Source organism: Myotis daubentonii, chromosome 4 (assembly GCF_963259705.1).
Source record: "Myotis daubentonii chromosome 4, mMyoDau2.1, whole genome shotgun sequence".
Classification (NCBI taxonomy): Eukaryota; Metazoa; Chordata; class Mammalia; order Chiroptera; family Vespertilionidae; genus Myotis; species Myotis daubentonii.
In genome coordinates, this window is record NC_081843.1 from 91242043 (window position 1) to 91265309 (window position 23267).

Genomic DNA, 23267 nt, shown 5'->3' on the forward strand with positions numbered 1-23267 from the left:
TTGATATCTGGATGGGGCCATACCTAATGTGAAGCTTCATGGGAGGAGTGAACCTGGGAGCAACCAGAAAACAGGAGGGGCTCACTAGGCTCAAGGAGCTGCTCCATAAGTCTCAGCTTTTACTTTAACTTTAAAAATTCTAAAACCTCAATGGAAGTTCTTAGGGTCCCAGCCATAGGGTGTGTTTTTTTAATTGAAACTCCTTTGGGTGTTTTGGTAACTAAACATGTTGGATGAGGATTTAAGATCTTGAATTGTGTTCTCTCCAGAGTACACACTTTTCCTAGCAAGTTCCAGCGTGGTAGTTTGTTGTCTCTTACATTGTGTTGAATTGTGTAGAATTGAAATAGTGTGCCTTGGGAAGGAGCTAGAAAGAGATGTATAGAAAATGAGGATTATTGAGCAAATGTGGACTCTAAAATCATGAATTAGTAAGAGGCTATTAATAAATGTCCATTTTCTTTTTGCTACTAGAGCCCAAGAGAGGTGGGGAAGGAAACCAGCAAAACAGCACAGTCTTCGAAGTATTTCCCGCTCTCTCATCCTCTATATTTAGCACTTTCTGTCCCTATTCTATTAACCTATGATCCCGTTGAAACATTAATCACCATGCATTAAAATAAGAGCTCATCATTTTAGAGACTGAGATCATTTTTAGATTTTTAAAAATAAAAGATTTCAAATCCTTTGCAAGCCTTCATTTTCTATGGTCAGGCCATTTCTTATATCCTGTAATGCAGGCAGTCAAGTTGGTTGTCTTATTTTATCCAGGGATTATGTATTCTTGCATTCACTTCTTAATAAAATTTATTTCTCCATTTTCAGGGAAATTTTATTTTTGATTACATAGTTCTTTTGCATACTTTAAATATCGAATACTGGGATATTTCTATAGAAAAACATGGCTTATTTAAGAGGAAAATTACATTTTCAAAAGTTCAAACTGTTCTACTTCTGAAATAATTTTTAAAACCCAATATATTTTGACACTGATGAATGTTGATGAGATTTTGATAACATAAATCATCGCTTCCACAGTTTTACTAAAGTGCACCTTGCAATATTTTTCTTCTTGTTAGGAAGTGGAAGACCACGTGGCGTTTTTAATAACAGTTCCCACTGCCCTGGCAATTTTCTTTGCGATATTCATCCTCGCCTGCATCGAGTCTGTGTTTAAGAAGCTGCTCCGCCTCTTCTCTGTGGTCATCTGGATCTGTCTTGTGGCCATGGCCTACCTGTTCATGTGTTTCGGAGGCACCGTCTCTCCCTGGGACCAGGTAAGGTGTTAAAATGGCTTTTACATTTTCTTTATGTGCTCTGATTGGTGACATACTTAATTCTGTAAATTTGGCCCTGGACTGCAAATAAGAGACCTTTAGAAGAAAGTCTTTTGAAGTAATTCTCTTCATGGTGACCTTATGCCTGAAGTCATTTGATGCCCATTTTAAGTCATCAGACCTGCTGGCAGCCAGGGCATGGGCCTGGGTCTCTTTTTTTTTTTTTCTTTTTTCTTTTATTATTAGTTAAGGTATTACAAATGTGTCCTCATCCCCCCCATTAACCCCCAACCTCCCCCCCCCCACACACAAACTCATGCTCCCATCCCCCCGTTGTCCATGTCCATTGGTTTGGCTTATATACATGTATACAAGTCCTTCTGTTGATCTCTTCCCCTTACCCCCGCCCTCCCCTACTTTCCTTCTGGGGATTGATAGCCTGATCGCTGTTTCTCAGTCTTTGGGTCTGTCCCTTTTCATCAGTCTATGTTGTTCTCTATAATCCACAAATGAGTGAGATCATGTGGTATTTATCTTTCTCTGACTGGCTTATTTCACTTAGCATAATGCTCTCCAGTTCCATCCATGCTGTTGCAAAAGGCAAGAGTTCCTTTTTTTTTTTACCGCAGCATAGTATTCCATTGTGTATATGTACCACAGTTTTCTAATCCACTCATCTGCTGATGGGCACCTAGGCTGTTTCCAAATCTTAGCTATGGTGAATTGTGCTGCTATGAACATAGGGGTGCATATATCCTTTCTAATTGGCGTTTCTGGTTTCTTGGGATATATTCCTAGTAGTGGGATCACTGGGTCAAATGGGAGTTCCATTTTTAGTCTTCTGAGGTAGCTCCATACTGTTCTCCACAGTGGCTGCACCAGTCTGCATTCCCACCAGCAGTGCAAAAGGGTTCCTTTTTCTCCACATCCTCTCCAACACTTGTTGTTTGTTGATTTGTTGATGATAGCCATTCTGACAGGTGTGAGATGATAACGCATTGTCGTTTTGATTTGCATCTCTCATATAATTAGTGACTTTGAGCAGGTTTTCATATGTCTTTCGGCCTTCTGTATGTCCTCTTTCGAAAAATGTCTATCTAGGTCCGTTGCCCATTTTTTTATTGGATTGTTTATCTTCCTTTTGTTAAGTTTCATGAGATCCCTGTAAATGTTGGAAATTAAACCCTTATCGGTGGTATCATTGGTAAATATGTTTTCCCATGTAGTGGGTCTTCTTGTTGTTTTGTTGATGGTTTCCTTTGCTGTGCAAAAGCTTTTTATTTTGATGTAGTCCCATTTGTTTATTTTCTCTTTAGTTTCCATTGATGGGCCTGGGTCTCACTTGTCGCTGGTTGTAGATGGACAAGTCTGGGTTTACACCTCACACCATCTGCTCCTGCTTCTCTGAGTTTCCTGTTTTTCCAGGATCCCTCTGGGGTGGGAGCCTTACCTTGTGCCTCTAATTCTCGAACACTAGTACTTGCCCTTGAACTATTTCTCAATCACTGGACCTTTGTTCTTACAGACAGACTTCTGTGATACTGATTTTGTATCAACATGAACACATCATATCAATAAGGTTGCTTCCTTACCTGTTGGGAAACTCGCGGTTCTTTGTGTTGAACCTAGTGATGCTCTCGGCTTAGAAAATGGCTCCACTGGAGGATGTTTTGTCTTTAGGAGAGTGTATTCTGACTAATGGGCTGCCACCTGGGGGAATCCTGCTGACTTCTAAATTAGGTGGTGTATGGTCCAGAGCACAGACAAGTCCGGGCTGCAGATATGGATGTACAAGTTACTAGCTTCAAGCTTGTCATTGAAGCCATGGGGTTCTGTAGCCACCCTGGAGAGAGTGAATTGAGCACCAACAGGGTTATCACAGACTTGGTGGGGACTCAAGAGTTGGGGTAGGAGAGAAATAGGAGCCAGGAATGGATAGAGGAAGAACCATTTGTGGGAGCAGAGAACCAGTGAGCGAGAATTGCTGTAGAGACCAAAAGAAAAGGGAGACTCAACATGGGAACAGACTAAAGGGTTCAAGTGCCAGGGTGAGGGAAAGAGCATCACGGGTGTGCTTTAGATGGAGAGAGCCCATGATCTCAGCTAAACCACCACCATGTTTGGGCCTCAGTTTCTTCTGCAAAGGTTGAGGACTGGAGTAAGTGAACTCAGGTTGGTCTCTCTGGTTCTAAAGAACACTGTCATAGTGGACACAAGAATCCATGCTTGCATCTTTCCTCTCCTGCAGTTCCCTGAAGAGGCTTTAGGGGTCAGTCTCCTTATCACTCTCACCTTTGGAGGGATGGGCACCCACTTCCATGCCCAGGCCAGTGCCTTCCCTGCCTCAGCGCTGCCTCTCTTCATCATGTACCCTGTTCTCTGGCCTCCCCTCCTGCCCTAAGTGGTGCACATGGTCCACGGTCCCTCCCACCTTCACACTGGCACACACAGAACAGAAGAAGGAGACGGATTAAGAGCCTTGGTTTGCTGGCCTGTGGCATGGACCCACTGGTCTCTCCTCAAACCAATGCTACTTTGGTTTAAGGCTATCTATACTAATAAAAGGGTAATATGCAAATTAACCATCACTCCACAACAAAGATGGTGGCGCCCTTTGCCACACAGATGGCGGCGTCGGCTGGACCCACGGAGCCTGCCGGACTGGGCGGGACACTTGGCTTCCTTCGTCACCCCAGCGATGAAGGAAGCCAAGCTTCCCACAAGCCCCAGCTGGCTGCCAAGGGCCAGCCTCTGGGCAGCGGCCACAGAGCTGGCTGGAGCGGGCGGGAGGCGGCTCAGACCCAGAGTGAAGGCAGGAGGCAGCTTGGGCATGGAGCAAAGGCGGGAGGTGGCAGCCAGAGCGAAGGCCCGGGTCCCAGGTGCCAGAGGGAAGCCGGTGCTGGCAGCCAGGGGAAGGAAGGCCTATTCTTGCACGAATCTTTGTGCATCAGGCCTCTAGTTACTTTATAAGAAGCCTCCTTTCTGGAAGAGCAATTAGCCCCTCCATGTTCTTCTGTTTTCCTATTCTTTAGACTTTTCTTAGCTTACTTTCTGTATGAATTTCAGAATCAGCTTGTCATGTTCAGTGCAAACTCCACCAAGATCTGGATTTAAATTATATGGCATTTCCTATTTTTTGCTCTGAAAGATATTTAACAACTAGGAAATAATAAAAGGACACTACGAAAAACATCCAGAGATATGTTCTTTATAATTTTGTATCTAGTCCTTCCATAGAATGACATGGCATGTCTCTCCAGTGATTCTGGGTTTCTTTTATGTCCTTCCGAGACTTTTTTACTTCATGAAATCAGTAGTAATGTTCCTTAGACTTGTTCTTAGATACCTATATTTTTTTGGTGGTTTTATTAAAGGCATTTTTTTTATTATTCCCTTTTCTGTTTAATATCTTTGCATAAGGGTACTTCTGCTTTTTATGTTGATCTCTTATGTTGGACTCTTATTATTAGCTCTGTTCATTTGTCTAAGGGTCTCAGTTTATTTATATAGACAGTATCATCATCTCCAGATAATTAACATTTTCTCCCTTTCAAATCCTGAATTCACTCTATTTGCAGGCATTGTGTTGTCTACATGTATTAGCCAGGATTGCTGATACTGAATGGATTAGCATAGTGCGAGTGGCATCAGACCTGTTGTCAACATAATTAGAACATCCATAATTTCACGGGAAATAAAATGTTTGCTCTATGATTAGTAGTTTAATAGAATCAGTTTGTCAGGATAAGGAACTCCATCTGTCTGGAATGCTCTTCTTCCCCATGCAGCGTGGCTCCTGTGTTATCTTCATTGACCTCATGGGTCCCTGTCTCAGAGCAGCATTTCCCGACCTTCAGATGCCACCCCATTGGGCAACACCTCAGCCTACTCCAGTTTCCCATAGTACCGACAAGGATTTATAGCACCTCAATAGCACCTCAAATCATATTCTCTCATTTTGTCTGTTGACTGTATCCTCTGCAAGAATATAAACTCCTGGGCAGTGATATTCTTTTCACTGTCGTGTCTTTGCACCTATGAGAGTAGACTACAATAGAAGGCACCCATGGCTGCTCACTCAGTGTCTCCCTAATGGATGACTTTATTTTGTCATCTCCATATTTGTTGTTGTTGAATTTCTTTTGTATCTGCTTTTTCCGTTTTTGCCCATCTTTTGGTTTTATGACATACATTTTGCTTATATTGATGCTTTAAAAAAATGCCTGTAAGCATATTAAACATACCTTTTCCATAGTCATTTTATTTTCATTTTCTTAAGATTGATTTCTCACAGGACTTGAGTTTGTTGGCTAAATGTCTCAGCGTTAATTGCTCCTGTGAGCTTTGGCATTGCTACTTCCAGGCTCCTATTGAGTGGGATTTTCTCCCTCTGCCCACAGCCATAATCCTACCCCTGATGTTGCCTTCCTTATGCAGCCAGGGCCCTGGGCAAAACTAGACTAAATGTGGAGCCTCAGCCCAGATGACATTGCAGGTGGGGTGACCAGCCCTGCTTGTGCCTTGGGCCAGCTCTGTCTGCTTGATGCTCAGAAGTGCCATAGCCAGGCAGGTTGCAGCTATTTTTGGCCACTTTTTCTATGTTTGGGGATTTGGGCAGGGGTCTGCCTCACACTGTGGACCTGCTCACACATCCATCCAGAAGAGGGCCACTTTGGGCCCCATTCCTCCACTGGAGCTTCAAATACTGCCCAAGCCTCTGGCCACAGCTGCTCCATTCCGTAGGCAAGCAGATTTAAAATGAAATTATATGCAAACATTAGCAAAAAGCCTGGCATCTTTTAATATTGGCACCACAGATGTAGGCCCCTCAGTGAACACTTCCAGAAGTGTTATAATAGGTTCACTGTGCTTAAGGGATTGTGCTCAAGGCGTGGTTCCCCGTAGGAGATGGTTAAACTAACACTATTGTGATTAAAAAAAAAAATGCAGGAGTGAGCCCACTGCTCAGACAGAGGGGCCATCCACACGTGACCACCCCTCACTGCTGACTCCAATGGCAAGTTTGGGGTTCCCAGGACCACCCTGAGGTTGGGTAACTTCGTAAAAGGACTCACAGAACTCACTGAACACCATTATCCTCCCAGTTATGGGTTATTACAAGGAAAAAATAGAGATGAACATCAGCCAAAGGAAGGGGTAGGAAAACTAGCAAGTGTGGAGCTTTCATTGTCTTCTCTGTGCAGTCACGCACAGCACTACTCTCTCGACAATGTTACATGTCACCATGCAGGGAGTACTGCCTACCCGAGAAGCTCAGCGGCCCTTCTCTGTTTGGAGATTTTTTGGGGGCTCAATCACCTACTGCCTGCGTGGCTGACCTTTAGTCTCTAGCCTCACAGATGCTGGTCTGACACCTGCAGTCTCCAGCCCTCTGGAGGCAGAACAGATCCTGCATGGCCCTAAGACCCCATCATAAATCATATTTAGACTGTCTCTGACCAAACAAAGGCACTCCTGTCTGGCAGAGCATTCCAGGGGCCTAGGGATGATGTCCCAGGAGCACAGGGCAAGCCCAGACCTCTGTCTGGGTCAGGTTAATTCTTCGCTGCCCAGGTGGCTTCAGTGTAGATCCCAGCTGTTAACATCTCTGGTGCAGAACATACTAGTAGAGTATAAGCAACCAGCACGTGCATCATCTGTTCCTGCCCGGCCCTGCCCTGAGCACTTTCCCCATGGAACCTCATTTATCCCCACATAAACGCCAAGATGTGGGCACCATCACACTCATCTTAGTGACACTGAGTAAGCCTTTCCTGCCTGGCACATTGTTGTAATGTCCTTCATTCATCTGTGTAGCCTAAGCTTTTCGATGCCATTTTATTTAATGAATTTATAACAAGACAAATCCATTTCCTCTTAGTTGATAACTACTGACTGGTGACCCTCACTCTGAGATGGGAATGCCATTCGGAAGGTAGCAGGACAGGAGGGCAAGTGTCTGGATGGGGTGAGGCTTACACACAAGAGATGCTGGCTTAGCTGAGTGAGGACAAGAGGCCTGAATTGTATCTGCATTTGACTCCAGTCTTCTGCTTCCCTCACACTAAGAGCTCATTGAATGGAGTTAAATAAACACTTCCATTCCTAACAACCCCATTTGAGGCTTGGCGGGGAGACCATGTTGAAGTTATTGTATAGATTTGTTAAATTACCTACTCAAAAGGCTAACATTTTGCTCCAGGAAGAAGAGACTTTCTTTGTTCTATTTCCTAACAAGATGCCAGGCATTCAGCATGTGCCTATCTGTGTTTTCTTACAAAAATAGGACATAAGTGTGCAAATATCATTTTCGTATTGAAAGTGGGTGAAATGTAAGAAAATAAAGAGCTCTCATAGGCTTTGAAATGGTACAGAATTGGTTTGCTTTTCCTTTAGTGCAGTCACCTGGAATGCTATTAAACAATGGATTTACCATGCGAAGAACCTAGTAGCATATAAATGAAAGGAGACAAATCCAGCCTGTCCCTGAGTATCCAAGAAACCATCGCTGTCTGCTTTTGTGCACCAGGTTGATTTCTCAGAGGTTATTTTGGAGTTAATATGAAGAGGCACACACAACTCAGAAAAATAAAAGAGCAATATAAAAATTATTGTAACTAACAACAAAGATGAGAGTTTTTGATATTTTTTGTTGTTTTTAAAAGCAAATAATATACTGACAAAGTGTGAATTTTAAGGAAGTGCAGCAACACAGACCAGCCTGAAGTGTCGTTATTTTGAGATTCCCCCACATTTCTGCTCTTCAGAGCGAGGGTGGCATTTCTGTATTCTCCCTCCTCTCAGTTCCCAGCCAGAGCATGTGAAAGTCATACTGGCTATGCAGTCAACTGGGAATTTACCACAACCCTCCCTGGGCCTTCCAGTCCTGACCCTGTTTGAATAGACAGTTCAGTTGGTGTTTCTGGAACAATCTCTCTGCTTCTCTTCCTTCTCTCCTCCTGCGCTTTCCTTTATAACAGTGGTTCTCAACCTGTGGGTCGTGACCCCTTTGGCGGCCGAACGACCCTTTCACAGGGGTCGCCTAAGACCATCCTGCATATCAGATATTTACATTACGATTCATAACAGTAGCAACATTACAGTTATGAAGTAGCAACAAAAATAATTTTATGGTTGGGTCACAGCATGAGGAACTGTATTTAAAGGGCCAGAAGGTTGAGAACCACTGCTTTACAGGAACACAGGCCCTGGTGCTGAGATGGACATTGCAGTTAATTGTCATCTGTTCTTTAAACAGGCACAGCCATTCTCACCTCGGCACTTTCATTGTCCTCCCCAACCTCACCCCCACATCAAGGTACATTTGAAAGACGGGTGATTTGGAGGCATTTTTATTGGCTTCTCTTTTCCCAGTGTCTAGCACAGTGTCACATAGGTAGGATCACACCACAAATACTTGTGGAAATACTGAATGAGTGTACACATAGCATATTGGTTTGCTTGCCTCTTCCACCATAATAGTGATAGAAAACACTTCCAGTGCCCTGGTCCTTCCCTGCCTCAGGCATCATTCAGTTACTTTATATACATGAATTATTTGATCTGTACAACTCTGTGAAGTACTATTATTACTTGCAATTCCTCAGAGGAGAGAACTGAAGCCCAGAATGGTTAATCAAGTTCCCCAAAGTCACACAGCAAGAAGAGAGTCAGAATTTGAACGTGGCATTTTGGCACAGTGATCATCGTCCATCATCATCATATATCCATTATGGTTGACAGCTGTGTGGTGTTTCCTGTTGTGACTTGGAAAATGACAGATTATTGTGTGATGAGGGAGATATTTAGGAATTTTGGATTGTTCTATCTGAACCAATTTGGCTTAGTTGTTATTTGGAAAAACTTCATGAAGAGGTAGCTGTTACTTCAGAGATGACAAAAAATCAGTCATGTTGCTGGTTTTGTCAGCACATAATCCTTGTTGGAGGTATATTCACTCCTCAGATGCATCACTAAGAGAAATGACACATATTTGACCCAAGGAATAAATGTTTATGTATCTACTGGTTGCTTTTATAATGAAATTAACATCAATTCTTTATAAACAGATTCCTTATCATTTTATTCCTTTCTGCTGGCATTGTCATCTGGTTCTGTCTTAGCTCCTGACACCTATAATCTACCACTTTCCTCCTCATAGGAAAACCCCATCAGATTCCAAGGGCCCTCGGAAGGCATTCTCTGGGATGCCAGCTCAGGGTGCAGTCCAGCCCAGTACCGGCTTCTCCTTGTGTTGGGAGAAGCTGTGCCGGTTTTGGGTCCTGTCCAATACCTTGCTTGATGTCTGGGTAACATGTCTCCTGGGGCTGCCACTGTTGGGAGAGGGGAGGTGGGGGGACTGGGGATGCTGGCCCTGTGTGTGTTGCTCTCAGGGCAGCTGGAAGCACCTCGAGGGAGGTCAACCTGAAGTTGAAAGATGTTGTGACTGTGATCTGGAATTTGTCATGTTTTCCTGAAAAAGTTAGTTATATTTTACAAGTGAGGGAAAATGTTCTGTAGGCTCCCCAAACAAACATCTGTTATTGACACAGTTTAAATGTAGACATTTTTGATGGTGGTTGTCTTAGGGCTTCCTGCCTTCAGTGTCCCTACTGTTTGCCAGATGATTTTATGAAAGGTTGTGTTTGTAATAGAATTCCAGCTACCTTGGCCTTGAATCTTGGAAGCCGTTGTTACATCCAAAGAAACATACTTAATGGGAACTGGTAAATAACACAACCTGTCACCGTCACGTTGGCACTGTGTGTGTGTACCCAGGCGAGCATGCAGGCGAGTTGCTGCCGTGAAGGGGAGTGAATTCTAGATTCCGGGCTTGAGCAACAAGTTCGCAGGAAAAAAATAAATCCAGAGTTTAAATTATTTGCTATTAAGAGTTGCTAAGCAACACCTCACTGAGCTTCTCCAATATTCAGAATTTCAAATTTCCTTTCCTCAGCAGCCACTAATAACATCCTCACCCAGCAATTTCACAGAGTCGAAAAATCAGAGTTCAAAGTTTGGAAAGGCACTGAAATTCTCAGGACAGAAAACCAAAATGGAGAGAGGGAGAGGACACAAGCTCAGGGATTTGTAAAGGAATCTATCCAGTATCCACCTGGGACCGATGAGCGCTTGCCCAGGAGGCACAGACCACAGATGGGGAAGAACCTCCAAGAAACAGTAGATGGAATAATTCCTGATCCTGGGCCTGGAGAGCAGGCACCAGAGATAAATGACATTTCACAGTGTGAAGGCAAGAAGAAAAAATGAAAGGCAGGCAGACTAGACAATAAGGATTTAGGCTGGCTTTATCTGTCTGCGTGTGGACTGTCCATTATAGTAGCCACTAGCCATATGAGGTTACTGAGCACATCAGATGTGGCTGTTTTGAATCCAGATGTGCTCCAAGTGTAAACACTGACTTTTAAAGACAAAGTGTGAAAAAAGTAAACAATTCCATTCATAATGGTTTTACTCATAACATGATGAAACTAGAGGCCCAGTGCATGAAATTCGTGCACAGGTAGAGTCCCTAAGCCTAGCTAGCAATCAGGGCCAATCAGATTCTCTGTTTCCCCGCCTCCCCACCTCCCTGTCTCCTCCTTCCCTCACTCCCTCAGTGCCCCGCTACTGTAGCTGGTCGCCTGCCATGTTCCGCGCCACCCCCTAGTGGTCAGCACACGTCATAGCAAGCAATCAAACTTCTGATTGAACGGGGGCAGGGAAGGGGGAGGGCACTTTGCATATTAGCCTTTTATATAGAGAGATTATATTTTGGAAAAATTGGCTATATATGATATGTTATTAAAATCAAAATTTATCTACTTTTAATGTGGTTACTAGAAATTGTATTTTTTTTTTTATGAGAGCTGAACTCATTCAGCTCTGAATAAAGGGGCACATCCTTCCTCCAGCCCAATTTGGGTATTCTTAGGTGACTAAGAATCTTTGGGGGTGTGCAGGAGCCCCATAGGGAAGTCCCAACTCAACTGTAATTAACTAACTGGCTCGTCCAGGGGGCCAGCACAGGCTTGATCTGCCTGGGCCCCAAACCCTTCCAGTTGTTTTTAGACAGCTGGGAGAGAAACTGAGGCCACATTTGACCCACTACATAACATGTCTAGAAAATTTGCTCAGATTACAGATATCCAAAAATAGGTAAAAAATTAATATGGGAAATTGTGCCTCCAAGGCCAGAAACTCCCAATTCCCAGCCCTCATTTAATACTCCTGATAGAAAGCCTTTACTTGCAAGTGCTTTATAGAAATGGGAAGATTTAATTAGAAAATACCAACTTAAGAATGGCCAAAATGCAGTTGTCTTTGGGCACCTATATTAATATTTTGCATGCAGAAATTAGAAAAATGCCAGCTCTAAAATTAAACTGAATGACTATATGGGAAGCATATCTTGATTTGGAAATTAGAAGCTTCTAAGGAGAAGCATGGAAAAAAATATTCTTCAAAAAAAAGATGGAAATTAATAAGAAATTTTAGAGACTGTCTCAGAACTATTGCTACTAGAAAATTTAATATTATACATGTGGCTTGTGTTGTTTTGCTTTTGTATTGAACAATTGTAGTCTATGTTAAAAATCCTATGAAACCTAAAAAATGCTACCAGAAGTGGGTTTACTAAGTTTGAAGTTTACAAAGTTGAGATATAGAAATAAACTGTGTTCTTATATATTAGAATCTTCCAATCAGAAATAGAAAAAATACCATTTACTATTGCATCAGAAATATAAAACACTTAGGAGTAAATTTGAATAAATGTGTGTAACTCTTCTTTCTACATGGAAAACTATAAAACATTGCTGGCAGAAATGAAGAAATAAGCGGGGGGATAGACTATGTTCATGGACCCACAGACACAATGTGGTTGTCAATTTCCTTCTAATTCATCCTCTAGATGTAACTCAATTGCAATAAAAATTCCAGTTCTTTTATAGCATAACAAGCAAATTCTAAAATGTATATGGACTTTGCATTTGGTCATTCTTGTGATTTTATATGCTGTATTCTTCAAGCAATAAAATTCTGATGTGTTTTATAAAAATAAATAAATGAGATACCTAGAACAGCCAAAAAAAATTTGAGAAAGCAGATATTACTCTACTGGGTTTCAGGGTTTATTATAAAACTATGGTACAGTAATCAACATATTATGGGATTCATGTAAAATAAATGTTTAAGCCACTGGTATACAATTGACTGTCCAGAAATACTCCCACACGTATGGTCAGTTTATTTTCAACTATGTTCTAAGCCAATTCAGTGGGAAAGTATAAACTTTTCAAAAATAGCTGCTGAAAATATTGGACAGCTGAGTGCAAAAAACAAACTTCCACCCTCAGCTAATGCAATATACCAAAATTAACTCTAAATGGATCAAAGACTTTAAAAATATAGTTCCCAAACTATTAAACTTATAGAAGAAAACACGAAAGACAATTTTTGGGATTCTTGGGTTGAAAGCTTTTTCTGAAATAGAACACACCAAACATGAACTATTAAAGAAAAAAACCTGATCAATAGGATTGTCCAAAATGAAAAAACTTTTACTATTCAAAGGCACTATTATGAAAGTGAAAAGGCACACCACAGAGTGGGAAAACTAGTTACAAAACATATACCTGAGAAAAAGTCTATACTTAGACTATATAATAATAGACTCTTACAACTCAATTGTACTCGATGAAGGTGTAAAAATAGTGTATGAGGTTTTTTAGCACACAAATAATTTTCACATACTCCATTTCAAATTATTGATATAGTATCCTCAAAGGGGAGGCATAATTTCCATTTTAAACATCGGGGGAAATCCCAAAAACCTGAGATAGAAAAAGAGATTTTGTGACTTTCCAAAAACGTGGCGGGTCTCCAGCTGGAACTGACTGTTTCTTCCGTCCTGGTCCTGGCATTCAGATGTGCTGACTCATCAGCTCTTGGCTGTGACCCGCCATGCCTTTATAATGGCTCAAAGGAAGGAGGGATCTATAAGGAGAATAAAGTGACTGAGATGTAAGAGAATGGCAGTATTTCTGTTTTTATCAAGTCTGAGATGATTCTTTAAGCATAGTTTTATTGCATATTAAACTTTCTAAAAGGTTGGCAAATGGATTGCTGAGTTGTTTGAAATTCAATTTCCGTTTAGCCTGTTTTTTAAAAGACTATTTTTCATTGAACATGGGGAAAACATACACGCCTGCAAAATACCTAGGTCACCAGCCTACATTTTCTTTAATGCTCTTGATGTGTAAAAATTATCTTTATTACTATTTTTACCTCCTGATGGGGGATATTACTAAAGAACCAAATATTCTAAGAAGCATTAAAACACAGATACATTACTCCAAAAATCATGCAGCAATGAAATAAATGTTGGGGTTTGTTTTTGTTGAAAGCTGGATTTCCTGTAGAAGGGAAATAAATGGGGGTTTGTTATAATAAAATAGAAAAATAGCCAAATCTAATTGTACTGGATTGGCCCAGATATAGATAAGGAGACCGAGGGGAAAGAGGGAGCTCAGAAGCACACTTGTCTTGTATGGCAGAGGTGGAATTAAAACATAGTGGGGCAGGATGGACTATTCAGTAAGTGAAAAATACATAAATGAAATAAATAAATAAATAAGAAAAAGTTGGCTATATTATGGTAAAAATCAAATTTCTTCTTCATTCCATATAAAAATACAAATTCAAGGTGGTTTGAAATCTAAATTAGGAAAGCAGACCATAAGCAGACCAAATATGTAGAGGGAAATCTCTTTGTAACAGCAGTACAAGAAAGGGTTTCTTCCTCACTGTGCGTGTGTGTGTGTGTGTGTGTGTGTGTGTGTGTGTGTGTGTGTGTGATATGTATCAAAAGCTAGTATGGCATAATGTTCAGTGTATGATGTGTGCTCATGGGTGGTTGTCATATTTGTTGTACTTTTAAAAATTTGGGTTTTGGTAGTTTTAGTGTTTTGCATCTTATAGCAAAATAAAAAATGTGAAAAGAACATCAGCTATGCTAAATATAACGTTGCCTTTGGACTGCATTTGCCATTCTGTGCTTTCTGTCCCCAGACCAGCTTTTAGCCTAGCTTTTAGAATCCGACCTCCTTATCTGCTTCTCAGCCTTGTCTCCTTGCGCTCCTTCCCCCATGGCCTTCGTAACAACAGATTGTTGTTCACTGGGGTGAAAAGAAAAACCACTTTCCTTGTCCCCTAAATGTGTGTTATTGTCACTAGTTTTAATAAGTGTTCTATTTTCAAAACAAACAAAAAAATTGTATAGCACTACACAAATGCCAGGGGATGTAATACTGAATGATGGTAAGATTTAGTCACTGGAATCTGTATTTAACAATTAATGAACCTCTATCAAAACATTAAAAGAATATTCTCATTTAAAAGAAATAGCTAGGCCCAGGCCATACTTCAATTGGTTAGAGCTTAGTCCCAAAATGCCAAGGTTTTGGGTTCGAACCCCAGTCAGGGCACATGCAAGAAACAACTGATGAATGCATAATAAATGGAACAATAATTCAATACTTCTTTCTCTTTCTATCTTTTCCCCTCTCTCTCTAAAAATCAGTCTATAAAATTAAAAAAAAATAAAAGAGTTAGCTAAAAGGTGATATCATTACATTTACTTGGCATACTTGAGGGATTAATTAGTGGCATATTCCTTAGGCATAAAGTAATTATAATTGAATATTAATTGTTTTCCTTCATTCCCAACTATTCCCCCTCACCCCCAAACTATTGACAAAATATGAGAAATGAAGGATTGAAATGAAGGCATCTGATCCTTTTCGCTTTATGGAGGCATGCTGTTAATTATGATATCAATGTATTTTTGACATTTTTATTATGATAATAGCTATTACATTAGCAGAGAACTAAATAAAATAATTGCAGATAGATTAAAATTCTGCCACTCTCTTTCTTTTCATTGTCTTCTACATATAAGGCCTGTGCTTTCATTTAACTGCAGAAACTCTAAGTGTGATGCCCACAGGGGCGTGGTCAACACTTACTGCTTGTCAGATTCACGCTACATACATCTTTAAAGAAAATGAAATTCAGAATCTAGATATGACAGCCAATAGTTCCTTCTTTCCCTATTGAAAATGTAAAGTCACCAAGACTAAGTAGGGGATATGTGGATGCTGCACACTCTAAGGATATGAGCACAAATTTGTGAACTGAAAGTGGAATCAGGCCTTTATAATTTGGGGGGCATTGGTCCACTGTCTCTGGTGTAGTCTCTGAAAGCTTTAGTCTGGTTATGTGTGTTTCAGGGGGGGGCAGAGACCCTAGACTACAGCCTGGAAGTGGGTCCTGCAAAGATGTGCTGCGCACATTGTGATAATAAAGGGCCAAGAGTTTCAGCCTAGATATCGTGTTGGAGGTCTCTGTGGGTCCAGAATCTGTTTTGTAGCTTTATAGGATGATCTGATTGTGGGGAATTAATTCACTTTTACCCAGAATGCCAATTTATGATTTCATTGCTGTTCAGAGAATGCTCCTGTCTGCTAAACAAAATGCCTTCTTTCTGGTGTTAGGTTACCTGGGAAACCAATTCTATTGGGTGCGTGTTGAAGATCAGATCAGAACAAAGAGGGTGATGAGCTCTTCTTGGTATTTTATTCAGGCTTCCACAGAGCCTGAGGAATATCACAATTGCACGAGGGGGACTTTGCTTTTGACAGGTTATGTTGGGTAAAAGTTTTGGGCTATGTTGCTTGGAGATTCCAGGAGATCAGGATCAACGTCTTGCACATAATCTCAAGTGAACCAATCAAAGATCTCCTATATAGAGTGTGGCCCAGAGAAGAGGATGAATGACTTTGGAATAAGAGCAATTTTCCCTTCAATTGGAGGAAAACCTAGGCTTGGTTTTCTTTGACATCTTCTCTTTTGGATTCCCCTTCGCTTATTATTTAACACTTGTCCCCGTATGAGACTGTGTTCCTTGGTCATGTGACATAATCAGAATCATCAGCAGACCTGGGGTTTGTGGCCCTCAGGACTTGCTCAGCAGGGACAGTTCAGGGCATAAGACTGCTCATTTGTAAGCACCGGAAAGATTCCCATTGACTATAAGCTATTACTTAATTACTAGTAAATGAATGCACATTTCCTTAAGAGTCTAAAAGGATTTCTAATCAGTTCCAATTAAATAAAGGGGTCCTATGAGTGGCTGGAGAATGTGTCAACTACTAAAAGCACAGCTGAAGTTTCTTTCTCATTTTGAATAGAGGACATTGTGCATGTGTGGTCAGTGACAGGGCCTTTGCCATCTAAACATGGTGGCCAGGCATCGCTTTAGCTTTGCTTGTAAGTCTGAGGTGTTTATGCCCAACATAAACAGCACACACTTGAGCACCTATAACGATTGGCCAGTATTTTCCCCCCAACAGATAATAAAGTGACTTAATGATGATGATTTTTTACAGATAAACGGCAACTGTTAAAAACTTTAGAAGCCCTTGGATATCTGTGTTCTTACCTTGTTGTTTTTAGTAGAGTCAGCATGAAACAATTACAGTCAATCCCCATTACTTGTTTATCACAACTTTGCGATTTTGCCTGCGTGTTAACATTTATTTCTAATCCCAAAATCAATACTCGAGGTCATTTGTGGACATGAGCAGAGCCGGGTAACATTTGAGTCGCCCAATGTGCACCTTCCCAGCTGAGGTGGATCAAGCTGACACACTGCCTTCTTGCAGCTCCCACACTGTCAACAAGTGTCCCTTGCATGGTCTATTTCTTGCCACAGTTTTTGCATTTTAGTTGATTTCACTGCTTAAAATGGCCCCCATACATCAAGCTGAAATACTGTCCAGTGTTCTAAGATCAGGGAGGCTATGGTGGGCCCCACAGAGAAAATAACGTGCTGGGTAGGTAAACTTTCTTCAAGTATGAGTTACAGAGCTGTTGGCTGGGAGTTGAATATAATGAATTAACAGTATATAGTGAATGAGGTATCTTTAACAGAAACACAAGAAAACAAGGTTATGTACTGATCGGTTGATAAAAATGTGACCCGCGATGCACAAGAACCTAGCCCTATATTTAATGGTTCAGTATTGGCTGATTCAGTATTTATGGTGATGTTATACACACAACTACCATGAGTATGGAGAATGGACTGTACCTTATCTTGGGAGAAGTCAATAACAACATTAATGCAATAACCTATGGAGATGAAATTGCAACCGCTGGTTTCAAGTCTGTCTCTTCCTTTGCCTTTTCCGTTTTCATATTTGAATGCTGACATTATATATGCCTTGGCCTTGATATTTCCGTGAGCTGTATTTTGGTCCCACTCAATTTCAGCCCATCTTTGAAGTATCGACGACCGGTAATATTGTTAGAGAACCAGAAAAACAGGTCCGTGCGAAGGATTAAAGAATTCCAGGATTAACATTCCAAAACAAACGTCCTTAAGTCAGAATGTGCCTGCTCTTCAGCAGCTGGTGCTCTTGGCAACAGCTTGGCTGCAGATGCAGCCTGGGTGATGCTGTCCCCGGGGTTCTCCTGGGCTCCTGAAAAACAACCTGTGAGGGGGAGCAGCAGCGTAAGGACAGCACAGCGGGCGTGGGCAGTTTGTCGGGGATGCTTCCAGATAAAACAACTGCCACTTCCTCAGGGAGTATCCTGGGAAACCCAGAGGCTGGCCTGTGAGTCATTTCAGAGCCACTCTGCCTTCCCAAGGGGCTGTTTCTGTCCCTTGAGTGGCATTTAGGCGGGAGATCGATCTTAAGAGGCCACGGGATCAGGCACAGCCCACTTCGCAGGTACCAGCTATGGGACCGGTGCTGACCTCTGACACGCTCACCCTGACAGATTTTCTACAGTAACAGTGGTACTATGATTGATATCAGTGAATTCAGAGGGTGACAAACTGAGCCCTCCACTGTGCTTTCCCATCTGTTGATGACACTGGCCTGGAGCCATTATTTTGTTTATATTCTTAATTCTAACTTTCTTAAAGGAATTTAAGAAATTTCACTTATGAACCAGGGCTATTTATTTTATTTGAGATGAAACTGTAATAGAAAAGGAAGAATAACTTAACTTTTCTGCTGTAACTGATAGTTTTCAGAGTAAAGAATTTATGCCCTATTATAATTTAGGGGGGGGGATAATTCCTCTTTTGGGGATATCATTTGAACTCTTAGATTTATATTTCTGAATATTATTATAAACAATTTTATGTGTTTCAATCAGTTGTAGTCATTATTATTTTTGATGTCCTAATATAGTTATTTAGTTAGTTAAAGCTCCATAATATTTGCTTTTGTGTCAATATTTTTATTGACTTCAGAGAGGAGGTGAGAGGGAGAGAGAGATATCGACATCAATGATGAGACTCATTGATCAGCTGCCTCCTGCATGCCCTCTACTGGGCACTGAGTCTACAACCCAGGCATGTGCCCTGACTGGCAATCAAACTGTGACCTCCTGGTTCATAGGTTGATGCTCAACCATTGAGCCACACTGGCTGGGCTGCTTACATGTCTGTGACATAAACCCATTAGTCCTTTATAGCTCCACTAGAGGCCCGGTGCATGACATTCATGCACTTGTGTGTGTGTGTGGGTTGGGGGGTGATCTCTCAGCCCAGCCTGTGCCCTTTCACAGACCGGGAGCCCTCAGGGGATGTCCGACTGACAGCTTAGGCCCGCTCTCTGCAATATAATTTTGAAAAGAAAGAAACCATGACTTTATAGTGATATTTCTTATTTAAATTTAGTTTTTTTCTGTCAGAAATAATGCCACAATGAATGGTTTTGTACATTTTTTTCCTGTATATTGTTTGTATAGCCAGAAATACGGTAGGACTTTTAGGGCAAAGGATAAGCACAGTTTGGCTAGAAATGGTCGCATCTCCCTGTTCTAGACTTGGGCCACATTGCCTTCCCAGTCATGCATATGCCACCTGCTCACCAACAGGATATGCTGTTCTCTAGATGGAGGAATCATTTATCAGTGCATTCCTTTTGTTATGCGTGTGCTCCTGTTTTCAAAGGACATTTTAATTTCTTCTTCTCTGAACTATTTCTTCATAGTTTTGCCCATTTTTGCATTAGATTATTCTCTTTTATAAGAATTATTTGCTTATTAATAATTTGCCTTTGAAAGAAGTTGCAAATATTTTCCCCACTTTGTCCTTTGTGCTTTTGAGTTTTCTTGTAGTATACTCTGCATGCAAAAGCTTGATTTTATTTTTTTATGTAGTTGAATTAATGTAGCCTTTTAGTTTATAGCTTGTAGATTTTGAGGTACATTGAGGAAGTTTCTCCCAACTTCTGGATTATAAAGATTATGAGTTCATCTTTATGTGGCTCACTGACTCATGTGGCATCATTCATCTTGATAGAAAGTGTGACATGATTTATCTTTTTCCAAATGGCTTCCCAGTTGGCCGAATGCCATTAGTTCATAAGATGCCACTATTTCCTTCCTGCGGGGCCTTTTTTTTTTTTTTCACTCTTTTCTCTTCTTTTAGTCTCTTTGTGTGCCAGACCACTTTGTTTTAATTTGGGAGGTCTTACAATATGTTTTATTATTTGGTAGGTCTTTTATGGTATTATATACTTCATAATGAACTTTTCTAGCTCTTCAGAAAAACAAACAAACAAACATGTGCTATTACTATCGAAATTGCACCAAATTTATAACTAACCCTATGGAGAATTGATAGCTCTGTGATCCAAGGACAGATATATATATTTTTTTATTCACGTCTACTTATTTTTTTCTTTTTCTTTTAGAGATGTTTTCACTGTCTTATACAGGTGTGGCACCTGTCTCATTTATTTGCCGAGGTGTTGTGTTGTTGTGTTTTGTCATTTATTCAGTTATTTTTCTGTGTGAATGAGGTATTTTTCCATTGTCATCTGTCTTTTTATATTTGTGTGATAAATAAGGTTTATTGATTTTTCTTGGTTAAATTTGCATCTTTTTGAATAAATTCTCTTTTTTACAAAAGTCTGTAATTCACTTTTGAAGTTTCAGTAAGTTTTATCTGCATATAAAGATTATTTTCTGTCTTTTTTTTCACCCAATTCTTATGCCTCTGATTGCTTTCTCTTTTTTTCATTGCATTGTCTAATATATCCATTACCATATTTAATAGTAGTGGTGACAGTTGGCATCTGTGTCATTTTTCTCACTTTAGTAGGAATGTCTCCAGTGTTTCCTCATTAAGTAAGATCCTGGCATTTGGACTCAGATTTTTATTTACATAATCACATGCAACGTTAAGTAAGCATCTATCAATTCCTTCTTACTGGTTGTTTTTATAAAGAAAAGTTGTTGGGTACTGTTAATTGCCTCTTGACATTTTTAGAAAAGAATTCTATAGATCTTTTAATACAATCACTTATATTTAAGGAGTTTGATTGCTCACTATACTCACCAGTGTTATAAGGTGCCTGCATTTGTCTGCTTTTAAATAATTTTTGTCCTGAATTCCACCATGTCTGACACCAAAGTTGTAACACTAGATTAAATGTTATTGCTTTTGCTCATCCTTTTGTATATCCTTTCACATCCTTTTATTTTTAACCTTTCTGGGTTATTTTAAGAATTTCTTATCCTCCTATATAATATGCAAATTGGGTAATATGCAAATTGACCCTAACAGAGGAACGATCAGTCACTATGAAGCACACTGACCACCAGGAGGCAGACGCTCAATGCAAGAGCTGCCCCCTGGTGGTCAGTGTGCTCCCACAGGGTGAGCTCCACTCAGCCACAAGCTAGGTTGACAGCTGCGAGTGCAGCAGGGGTGGCAGGAGCCTCTCCCGCGTCCTTGGCAGCACTAAGGATGTCCGACTGATGGCTTAGGCCAACTCCCTGTGGGGAGTTGGCCTAAGCCATCAGTCGGACATCCCCCGAGGGCTCCCAGGCTGTCAGAGGGATGTCTGACTGCCAGCTTAGGCCTGATCCCCTGGGAGCAAGCCTAAGCGGGCAGGTAGACATCCTCTAAGACAGTGGTTCTCAACCTTCTGGCCCTTTAAATACAGTTCCTCATGTTGTGACCCAACCATAAAATTATTTTCGTTGCTACTTCATAACTGTAATGTTGCTACTGTGATGAATCATAATGTAAATATCTGATATGCAGGATGGTCTTAGGTGACCCCTGTAAAAGGGTCATTCGACCGCCAAAGGGGTCGCGACCCACAGGTTGAGAACCACTGCCCTAAGGGGTCCTGGACTGCGAAAGGGCACAGGCCAGGCTGAGGGAACTCCCTTCCCCCCATGTGCACGAATTTTCATGCACCAGGCCTTTAGTTATAGAATAAAATCATTGTTTTATAGCATGGAACTATGTTTTGAAATAGGTAGTTAGGCCATTTGGATTTATTGATAGGTTTAATATTCTTGGCCTCAGTTCTGCCATATGTAAGCACATGTATGGACCCATGCACATATGTGTGCATAGCATGTATATACGGGTGTTCCTGTGTGGTCTGTTTGCTTTGCTTTTGTTTTCCCCTTCCTTCCTTCCTTCCTTCCTTCCTTCCTTCCTTCCTTCCTTCCTTCCTTCCTTCCTTTTTTCCTTGAGGGGATATAGTTTTTCTTCTGGATTTGTGTGTTGTTAGGGTTCATTGTCCACTGATGAGCTTTTAAATGCATAGGTTTAAGGAGACTGGAAGGAAATAGTATTTATGTGCCTGAGAAGTCAGGAATATCTGCCAATAAAACTCAGAGCTTCAGAGAATGCAGATATATTTCACATACGGAAGGAAGACATTGAAATGAAAGTGAATACGCTCCATAAGCCATGATGGCATCAGCAACATGAATAATGTCTGAAATATTATTGCGATCAGGCTCAAAGAAATAAATATTCAGAGTGCTGTTATTTTTAAAATTTAAATATTAATAGTATAATTGAAACACTTTATTCTGGCTGTTATTTTAAATGTGATTCATATTCTTTACACTATAAGAAAAAAACCTTAGTCTTAAATACAACCATAAATTGTTGCATTGGGGATAATTCATGAAGTGTGGGTAGCCCTGGGTGCAATAATCTATTGTTTTTTATTCTAATGTTCATATTGCCCAGCATGTCTAATAATAAATATAATTTTTTTCTCTTTATGTTGAAAACTAATACAACTTATTCTTTTAGTTTAGTGAGATAAGTATTCTCTACGGGAATCTTTTATTTGCCGTATAAGTGATCCTGTAAAAGAATGATCTCAGAGTGTGGTACCCACATCAATAATATTACAAAAGCTGGAAAACTCTTGGAAAAACAGATTCCCAGGCCTCATCCTAGAACAATTGAATCAGCAACCTTTTAGGTACATTCAGAGTAGAATAATAATTCAATTTAATATTTTGCCTTCCCATAGCTTTTATTTATTTTATAAGCTGCCTTGAAACTATGATTATGTTTCTATATATGTGCTTTTGGCACATCTTAGAATTGGATGTGGCTTCCACGTTAATCAAACCATATTTTAAAAAAGACCTGGGAATTTAGTTGAATGATACCTTATGTGTAACTTTTTATGGGAAAATTAAATTTGGATTAAAAAAAAAATCCTCATCATTTTGGAGTGGGAATTTATTAGGTAAAACTTTGAGTTTATCTTTGTTGTGGCCTTTTTAAAGTAATGAATGTTGGTTATACTGTTCAAGCAACTTAAACAATGTTTTGGTGTTACATGTAAATTCACATTTGAAATATTGTTTGCTTGCTAATTTGAAAAGTTATTTATGTGAAGATCTTACATGTTGCCATCTATGATAGGAAAGCACTTTAAATGGAAATCATCATTCTTGAATATTTGCTATATTGTCAAAATCTCCCAGAGAAGAAAAGGCAGTGAAGGGCGAGGTTACTTTCTGACTGTTAACAAGAAGCAGTATGGATAGTTTGGTAAAGATACTTTTCCTTTTGGTTGGCTTATGGTGTCTGCATATTTTTATGGCAGTGTGTCTACATTCACTGTTTCTCCTTTA

General features: G+C 40.4%; 1 protein-coding gene across 14 annotated transcripts in view; it reads left to right on the forward strand.

The window, feature by feature from the left end:
• The window catches only part of ADCY2 (adenylate cyclase 2), a 289765-nt gene that overhangs the window by 17388 nt on the left and 249110 nt on the right, over window positions 1-23267 (forward strand). For all 14 annotated transcript variants that reach the window (XM_059694687.1, XM_059694692.1, XM_059694683.1 and 11 more), the window contains one exon: window positions 1080-1277. In XM_059694687.1, the coding sequence (XP_059550670.1) occupies window positions 1080-1277 (198 nt within the window). The remainder of the gene's footprint in view (window positions 1-1079; window positions 1278-23267) is intronic.